Below are 9,479 nucleotides of genomic sequence, written 5' to 3'. Positions count from 1 at the left end.
GTCAAGGTCGCTTGATTCGGCCAGGCCACCACACGGGTCGGGGACTCGTAAAAACAAAAAAAAACAGGTGAAGGCGTCGCTGATATAGCAGGACGGATGCCTAGCGACTTCAATAGTGTGACCTTAGAACATTATAGGGCTGTCTAAGGCGAGGGACATCTGGGATGTCCGAGTCGCGGTAAAATATATACTATTGTGTTTGTGTAAGAATGGTAACGTATAATAGGTCTTATTGTTTGTATCGTGGCAGCAACGGTGTTAAGAGTGTATCTCTGTGAAGATTCTGTGCAAAACGGCGCGGGTGCTGAATTGGTGGCTTCTGAGCGAACGAGTGAAAGAGACGAGTGGTGAGTGTGGGGTCCATACTTTATTCTTGTTTCCTACTGTCCCTTTTCTTCCGCTACCTGTACTTATTTGTTTTGGCTGTGTTTTGTCAAAAATAACGGGCTGATAACATTTGGGGGAGCACATTGTGTGGCATATGAAACTGGCAGTGTCAGGTTTGGCTGAGACAACACGAACGAGAAAGACTGAGACCGACATAAAATAACAGACTATTCCGATAGAAAAACGGGCACAACCGGGACAAGTAAACAGACGTTTAAAGGAGTCAGACAAGACAACTGATAAAAGAATCAGCATGGAATTTAAGTGGAAGAAAGAGACTCTAAAAGTGGAGGTGGAGAAATTTGGAAAAGCTAATATCACGGTACGACAACAATTGGATCTTGTGTGGCCCTGTTTGGGAGAATTGGCTGGAAATAAGGCTAGAGAAAAGACAGAATTAGTAAGAAAAACTCGTGAGCAAATCGACCAAGCACAAAAATGTGGTTTTTTCCCGCAAGATTTGGAGCATGTTGACGTACTCAAGGCAGTGGCAATAATTATGGCTGGATTTGATGAATTGGCACGCGAATTGGAGAAACTGCAAAATGATAAAAGAAATATGTTCAAAAAACGTATTTGTAAGGCACGTCGCCGCAAAGTGGCAGAAATGATGACTGTTCTATTTCAATTGGCGGCGACATTAAAATTAGTACGGAGCGATAGTGTCGCAGTAGTGACAGAATCTGGACAGAGGCAAGACATGGGGGAAGCAGCGCAGGCTCCCCCTCCACGGCCGGTAGATCCACCGACGTCATCAGCCATGCAAATTGCCAAATCAGCAGCTATGGGGGAAGAGAGAGCGGGGGTCCAGGCCCCGATTGCTGAAATTGTTCGGGGAACAGTACAATATGAGGTAACTGACCGCCCGCCCAGGGGTAGACCGAAAGGGGGGGCTTCAGCTAATTCTGTGCCGAGATCATCTCCTTCTACAGGCGCGGCGGAGCCCGACGAACGAGGGGATTTGGACCCGGAAGCTGAATTGGTAAAATGCTGGAATACTAGAGAAGACCGCTGCAAGCCACGAGTGTATGTTGCTAAAAATAACCTCGGACAGGGTTGTGGAGGGTACTGCAGAAAGGAACTTTATGACACAGTAGTTCAAGGGGTACGACAAACGGTACACGATGTATTCTCTTCTGAGTTTGAAGATGAGACAGAGACAGAGGGTCCACAGGCGTGTGCTCAGGGCAAGCAGCAGAGGGAGGAGGAAGAAGGCCCCTCCATGGGAACTTGGCCAATCTTATCAACCGCGGACGGAGATAAGGGACGAGGCGCAACACTCACAACTTCCAATGACAGGGCAGAAACAAACACTGTACAATATCAAACGAGATCAGCCACAAAGCCCCAAATACAGGCACCATTGTTAACAGCAGCGCACGACCCTCACACCCGCATTTACTCTCCATTTAGCCTCACAGACCGCGCTTGTCTGACTGACAAGCTGCCCGCCCCTAGTGGAGGCGGTGCAATATTTATGCAGAGATTTACAGATGCAACACAAGGACTGCCATTGGGGATGGGCGATTTAAGGGCAATTTGTGGGACTAAGCTAACTTTTCAGGAGCTGAGGAATCTAGAGGAGATCGCCGGCACCCACAACTTGCGGGACGAGCTCCCACTTACGGGCGCAATTTTACGCGAGGTCGGTAGCGCCATGCGACGAATGTTTCCTGCCCCTCTGGGGCTCTTGTCGAACTGTGTCTTTCAGATGGGGAAGAGTGAGACAGGCTTGGCATATTTGTCACGTACCCGACGCGAGTGGACAGAGGCCTCTGGGATGGATCCATCAGCTAGCCTGTTAATGACACAGCTTTATCGGGAAGCGGTTTTGAAAGGCAGCCCTGTAGAAGTGGCTGACCAGCTAAGAGATGATCCGTCACTAACAAACGCTGATCAGGCTGAGTGGAAAACGCATTTTTTACACCGTCACACAAGATTTCAGGAGAGAGAGAAATCCAATGCGGATAGAGAAGAGGCAATGAGAAAAGAACTTTTGCAATTACAGGTGCAGGAAGCGAAACGAGCAAATACTGCCTACAAAAAAGATAAGCAAATGACGCAACAAACATCACTGGATGCTGCAGGACAGGGCTCATCTCCTGCTCACGCGCCAAGACCAGGTGAGGCACAAAGTCAGTTTTTGCCACAGCTGCCCGCTCCACCTACTCAACTGGCATTACCAGCCCCACCGCCGGCACCGACAATACAAGGTGCTCAACTGGCCCTGACGTACCCAGGACAGTTCCCTATGCAACAATAGGGCTGCCCGAGTGGCCTCAACATGCAGGGTCTGGCAGATCCCTGCATCCCGGTGATGGTGGAAGGACAGACCCTTCAGTTCATGCTGGACACTGGAGCAAGGTACTCTACAATTTGTGAACTTCCTCCACGCCTCGGTGTCACCAACCGCACCGTCACTCTCGTTGGCTTCTCGGGACTGCCTGATTCTCTGCCATTAACCGGCCCTGCCATCGTTGAGGTAGGCAAACAAAGACTTGAACATTCTTTTGTGTTTTCATCAAAGTGCCCACTAAATCTCATGGGGAGAGACTTGCTCATCAAATGCGGAGCTTGCATTTGGTGTACAACAAAAGGACTGCGAGTGACCTTTCCTGATGGAACTAAGTATGAGTGTGCGCACTGGTCTGGAAAGGCATACACCATGCTCTCCACCCTCCCGGCGGCTGAACAAGAACAATACGCTGACATTTATTGGGCGGTCCTGAACCCGGAGCCACCGGCTGAGGCAGGGGTGCGCGCGCTGTTTCAGCTTTGGTCCCCCTGGCTGTTGACCTTGTACCCCTTTGATCAGCCAGCGGACCCACTGCATTGTACATTGTACTATGATCGCACATCCAATTTGGTTTATCAAGAGGCTTTTGCCAAACAAAGTGAGGGACGCCAATGGAAATTGGTGTCTGATTTTTTGTATATAACTACCAAAGGCATTGCCTCGCATGTATCCTTGACGCCTGAACAGGGGGATTTCAGGAGGTGCAGGAAGCGAAACGAGCAAATACTGCCTACAAAAAAGATTGGTATGAGATGAGCGCGTTCGCGGAGCCTCACATCACGCTTGCGATCGGGGCACAACATCAGGCGAAGGATTTGGGACCTATGGTAAAGCAGTGTGTACAAGCTAAAGATTGGGTCCCAACTTCCTTGCCGTCCGTCGAATATTCTGTGTCTGTGTCAGCCTATCGAATTCCGGCAAACACATTGAATTCCTCGGTTTTGGAACATCAACAAATTTCACGAGAGCACGGGTGCGAGAGAACCGATCATCCCAGAGCCGAGTCCATGCTTGTGTCACTACCGGGGGGGGCTGTGGTCGCGGGGCCCGACGGACGTTGGGTTTTGCGCGACGGTCGCCCCGGTGGTGTTTGCCGTCTCTACTCTTTCCCCAGTCTGGCAGAACCAGTACCGCCGGGATCCAGAAGCAGAGGAGGGAATTCGAGAGACTATCGCGGGCCTAAAAACATCGGGGGTGTTGGAGTACTCTCAGTCATCATGGAACACTCCCATCCTGCCTGTGGAAAAAGTAGCAGGAGGGTATCGTATGGCACACGATCTCAGACGCATTAACACCATCGTCATTACTCCAACGAGTCCGGTACCAAATCCATTTACAGCCCTCAGTATAATTGATCACACGCATGCGTTCTTTACCGTGATTGATTTGGCAAACGCATTATTTTGCCTTCCCCTAGCTGAGGAAGTGCGTGATATCTTCTCATTCACATATGAGGGGGAACAACTCCGCTACACAAGATTACCTCAAGGTTTTTTGCTGTCACCAGGAATCTTTAATCAAGTGTTGAAAGACCTTTTGTCTCCACTCACCTTGCCTAGCGGCGTGGTATTGATTCAGTATGTGGATGACTTGTTGCTGGCGGCACCCACAGACACCGCATGCCTGGAAGCCACTGATTTGCTATTGTTACATCTACACAAATGTGGTTTCAAAGTTTCTAGGGAAAAATTACAATGTTGCCGGGCGACAGTGTCCTTTTTGGGGCGAATTTTGTCACGAACAGGGACCGCCATCTCACCCACACACCGTGAATCAATTTTATCACACCCTAGACCACAAACTGTGCGGGACATCCTGTCATTTTTGGGACTGGCAGGCTATAGTCGTAGTTATGTGGCAGACTATGGAGAACTGACAGCACCTTTGCGAGCTCTGGTTGCGGCGAAGGGAATGCGCAACCGGACTGCAGTTCTGGATTGGGACACCCAGTCCGAGAGCGCGTTCATCTCGCTCAAGCAGGCGCTGGCTACAGCAGCAGAGCTACACCGACCAGACTACACAAAAACTTTCTATTTGGACGTGTCTGAAAAGACCGCCACTATTGGCGGCGTTCTGTTTCAAAAAGAGGGAGGGGACAGACAAGTCTTGATGTACACAAGTGTACAGCTAGACCAGACGGAAAAAAGGCACCCACCATGCACCAGATACGTGGCAGGACTGGCAAAAATCTTGCAGAAAACTGCACACATTGTGATGCTTCACCCACTTACAGTACTCACAACACATAGTGTAATGGCATTCGTAACATCCACGGCATTTACACTATCCCCATTGAGACAAGGCCGGGTAGAGAAGATTGTGAGTGCACCACATATTACATACACACACAAGGGCATCAACATGGCAGACGCGATTTTGGAAGGGGAATGGCATCAGTGCGAAAGGAGAGCAGTGGAGCAGTCTAAGATCAGACCAGAAATACAAGGGAACGCATACCCGGATGCGGAAATGAATTTGTACACGGATGGTTGTTGTTTCAGAGATCCCAAAGCAGGAGGCTTACGGACCGCCTATGCAATAGTGGAGCAAAACATGCAGGGTCAGTTGAAGGTTAGAGAAACAGAAAAACTGGAAGGGACACAATCGGCACAGCGAGCGGAGCTCAGAGCCGTGGTAAGAGCTTTAGAATTGGCAGAAGGGAAAAGTGTGAATGTGTATACAGACTCGGCATATGTTTGTGGAGTTGTACATGTGGAATTGATGCAATGGCTGAGAGCAGGGTTTTTAACAGCAACAGGGAAGCCAATTAAGCATCAGGAGGAAGTGATGAGGTTGCGGGAGGCAGTGATGAAGCCCAGCAAGGTCGCGGTGATCAAATGCAAAGGACATAGTAAGGGCACGACTTGGGTAGAGAAAGGAAATGAGGCCGCGGATCAGGCGGCCAAACAGACAGCAGGGTACCATCCGGTATACCAAATGTTGAGCACTGAGGTAAATCCAGTTGAGATGTTTCCGAAAATAACGATAGAGAACTTGTTAGAAGACCAAAAACATGCTTCTCCAGAAGAAAAAACAGCTTGGAAGGCTAACAGAGCTTCCAAGGATGACACTGGCTTGTGGCGGCACCCAGACGGACGTCCTATTCCCTCGGCTCGACGGCTCCATGTCCTGGTAGAGGAGGCGCATGGGGCAGCACACGTGGGTAAGACGCAGATAACACGATCACTTTTGCACTGGTGGCACCCACACATGCGAGACACAATTGACAGGGTGGTGGATAATTGCCAGGTGTGTCAATTGCACAATATTCGGCCAACTATGAAACCTCTCCAAGGCACGTTTCCATTGCCCCGGCAACCGGGTGAGGAAATACAAATTGATTTCACTGATATGCTTGATCGGGTGGGAGGACAGCGATATTTGCTGGTGATTGTGGACACCTTCACACGATGGCCCGAGGCATACCCATGCAAACGCGAGGACTCGGCCTCTGTCATCAAGGCTTTGGTGAACCAGTATATTCCAACACACGGCTTTCCTCGGCGTATTCGATCAGATAACGGACGCCATTTTAAAAACAAACATCTTCAAACGGTAGAAAAAATTCTGGGACTCAAACATGTTTTCGGAACCGTCTACCGCCCACAATCCCAAGGGAAGGTCGAAAGGATGAATCAGACCCTAAAAAGCAGAATGGCCAAAATAATGGCCGGAACAAAATTGACATGGCTGGATGCGCTACCGCTAGCATTGTTGTCTATTCGAAGCTCAGTCAGTTCACAGACCAAGTTCACGCCATACGAGCTCTCTCGAGGACAGCAGTTCCCCGGACCAGCGGCAGGAACAGGGACGGAGGAAATGGAGCCCCTCAGGTATAAGCCGTACTTCGAGGCGCTCAACCGTCTTGTTCGATTATTCTCCAAACAGGTCGGCACAACAGGGAAAAGCAGTGAGCACCTGGTGGAGACTCTCACAACCTCATGGGTCTACTTGAAAAGTTTGAAGAGAAAGTGGGCCGAGCCGAGATGGACCGGTCCATACGAAGTAACCGAGAGGACGTCACACGCCCTCCGCTTGAAGGGAAAGGGGGCAACCTGGTTCCACTTGAGCCAGTGCGCCCCAGCCCCCTGCGAGGAATCTGCGCAGGACGACGACTGATGCATGGGGTGACATTGTCCTGCACGGTATTAATCGTAACACTCATCGTTGTAATACCGCTCGTGGCCATTTTCAAATTCCAATGCATTAATGGGCCTACGAGACAAGAGATGCAAGTAACATTAAGGTGGCGTCGGGAACAGCCGCCAGTCAAACAGGCTGACACGTGCTTGGAACGATTTAGAGGGCTGTCCCTGGACTACACCCTGGGCACCTCACGAACCTACCAGTTTGATGTGTGCCAAGTTTTCGTCTGTGCTAAAACTCCGGGACAGATTGGAGTGTCCAGAAAAGTTGCTAAAAGTAGCGATCTGTATTTGTGCCCTTATGATCCTTCTGAGTGCGACGCGTGGGGTTCTGTAATAGCTTATACTGGCTCGTGGGTCCCAACTAATCCAATAAAAAACTTCGAATTGTCAAGGGGGGAATTGACTAAGGCAGGAACAGACACTCAAATTTTGCTTACAATAACCACTTTCAATGCTGACCCAAATTACGAACAAATTGAGACATGGAGAGCATGCCGGGGGGACCCAAAGGGTTATTATGTTTTCTTCGGGGCCGATATAGGGGGAACGGATCCCCTGGGGTTGATCAAGATTCGGTTAATAGATCCCGGGGCTAGTACGCCCCCGGCGAACAGATTGTTACTGTCGACGGCAAAAGTTAAGGTTTTTGATACTGACACTCTTACGCTTCCGCAGAGATTTCTAGCATCCACAGGGGTAGATGCGGTGACTAATGTATGGATGCAGACGGCAACTGATGTGGCTAAACGCACACAGGCTAGTAATTGTATTGTGTGTGCACCCCCCAGACCATTGTTACGGGTAGTGCCCTCCGCTTTCGGGTGGTCTAGGGGCACTGACCAGAACCTTGAACCAGCCACCAAACCGGATTGGTACTGTTTAATAGAGTTAATGTCTAAAGATAATGTGAGCCCTTTGTGTCGGGGTTATGAGGAAGTGTTTCCCTTGGCACCCGACATGGAACCACCAACGTTCCAGGTCCCTACGGTAGGAAATCATACGTGTGTGTTAAGAGACTTGAAGACATCGGAGGCTTTATTTTTGGGGAGTGTACCGTTGGAATTGTGCACCCACTTTATGAACTTGACTAGAAATCGGAGCGCGGAAAGGTTGGTGAAAAGCAGAGCAGATATATGGTGGTGGTGCGGCGGGAGGCGTTTGGTGGGATGGCTGCCCCCGCATTGGGTAGGGACTTGTGCTTTGGTGTCATTGATCTCCCCTGTAACCTTGTTCTCTATAGGCGGGGACCTTGCAGAGTATTCGGACTGGTCCTCCAGGAGACAGTACAGGGGGAGGGTCCAGAGGGACTATTTATCAGAAGTGACCCGCACCACCTCCCCCGTATACATAGACGCTATTGGAGTTCCCCGTGGGGTCCCAGATGAGTATAAATTGGCCGATCAGGTAGCTGCGGGCTTTGAGTCCATTTTTCTCTGGGTGACCCCAAATAAAAATGTGGATCGAATTAATTATGTGTTCCATGTTTAAAGATGAGTGTTGCACGTACATTCCTAACAATACGGCCCCAGACGGCACGCTCACTAGAGCCCTCCACGGGTTGAGGGCCCTTTCCCTGGAAATGTCATCGAACTCGGGCCGGAGTGAGCACTGGTGGGATAAGTGGATGAGTAATTGGTTTGGTAGATACGCGGGAATGATAGGGTCAGCAATAACGTCAGTGGTTGTAATTATGGGTGTGTTTGTGCTTTGTGGCTGTTGTTGCATTCCGTGTATCCGTTCCCTTTGCCAGAAGGTGATGGTGACAGCCATTGAGGGAAGGCAGCAACAGCCCCCCGGGCACATGATGTCCACATTGGCAATGAATCCGGAGGCGGTACTAAGACTGGTTGAGGTGGCCAGGGAGTACCCACAGTAAGGTATTTCTGATTGGGTAGAAAGACACATAATAAAAATTATAAGAATAGAAAAAATGGGGGGGCCGACAGAGGGATTACGAACACATACGGGTTTTTGGTGACCTCAGTTTAACTGAGGTCAACAGAGGGTGTGAAGGAATAGGGTCAAAAGACACAAAACCCGCCTAGCCACAATACCAGATACGCTCACATCTCTTTGGATAAAGTATATAAGCAGACAAGTATATTCATGGAATCAACCAATAAAGCAGACATAACTAGACATTCTTTGATGTAAGATAATAACAGAGGTTGCTACAACTTTATGATTCAATATGTATTTCTGTGCACTGCAAAATAAATGTCTTTTGATATGTTGCTTACATAGCTTAATGACCCTTAAGGAACTGTGTAATGCATGCCTGATGTTTGTTCTCTAAATCATGGACACGGCCAGAGTCGTCTTGACCGTACAGTACTTGATTATATCTTGTGTTTTGATTAAACGTCATATGTCGCCTAATGCGAGACGCCAGCTTTTCGATTACTACTGAACGCTCTGCACAGAGGGAAATGTTTTGCCTAACAGAAAAGATATGGTGGGAAGCATGATTAAACTAAGAATATAATGATGTGAGCAAAGACATGGAGTATCAAAAGAACTAACTTTGCATAGTCAGGGAACAGTAATAGATTAATGATGTTACAGCCAAAAAGCTCACATTAATTCGTACAAAATGACAAAAGTGAAAGAATGAGGTACAACAGCATATGTGCAAGAATGGAGGAGAA

General features: G+C 49.0%; 2 protein-coding genes across 2 annotated transcripts; both read left to right on the top strand.

Annotated features, from left to right (window-relative positions):
• The first annotated feature begins 359 nt into the window (after positions 1–359).
• LOC119126071 lies at positions 360–2,650 on the top strand. The gene is made up of 2 exons (XM_037257098.1): positions 360–911; positions 1,287–2,650. Exons 1-2 carry the CDS (start codon positions 641–643, stop codon positions 2,648–2,650), a joined length of 1,635 nt encoding a protein of 544 aa, XP_037112993.1. The 5' UTR covers positions 360–640.
• On the top strand, positions 2,521–8,910 carry LOC119126070. Its single transcript, XM_037257097.1, has 5 exons — positions 2,521–3,374; positions 3,425–3,739; positions 3,798–6,729; positions 6,843–7,048; positions 8,778–8,910. The coding sequence occupies exons 1-5, from the start codon at positions 2,672–2,674 to the stop codon at positions 8,807–8,809; spliced, it is 4,188 nt and encodes a 1,395-aa protein (XP_037112992.1). The 5' UTR covers positions 2,521–2,671; the 3' UTR covers positions 8,810–8,910.
• Positions 8,911–9,479: the final 569 nt, after the last annotated feature.

The sequence above is a fragment of the Syngnathus acus genome, chromosome 8, assembly GCF_901709675.1.
Source record: "Syngnathus acus chromosome 8, fSynAcu1.2, whole genome shotgun sequence".
In the NCBI taxonomy this organism is placed as follows: Eukaryota; Metazoa; Chordata; class Actinopteri; order Syngnathiformes; family Syngnathidae; genus Syngnathus; species Syngnathus acus.
This window is presented reverse-complemented; position numbering and strand designations above follow the sequence as displayed.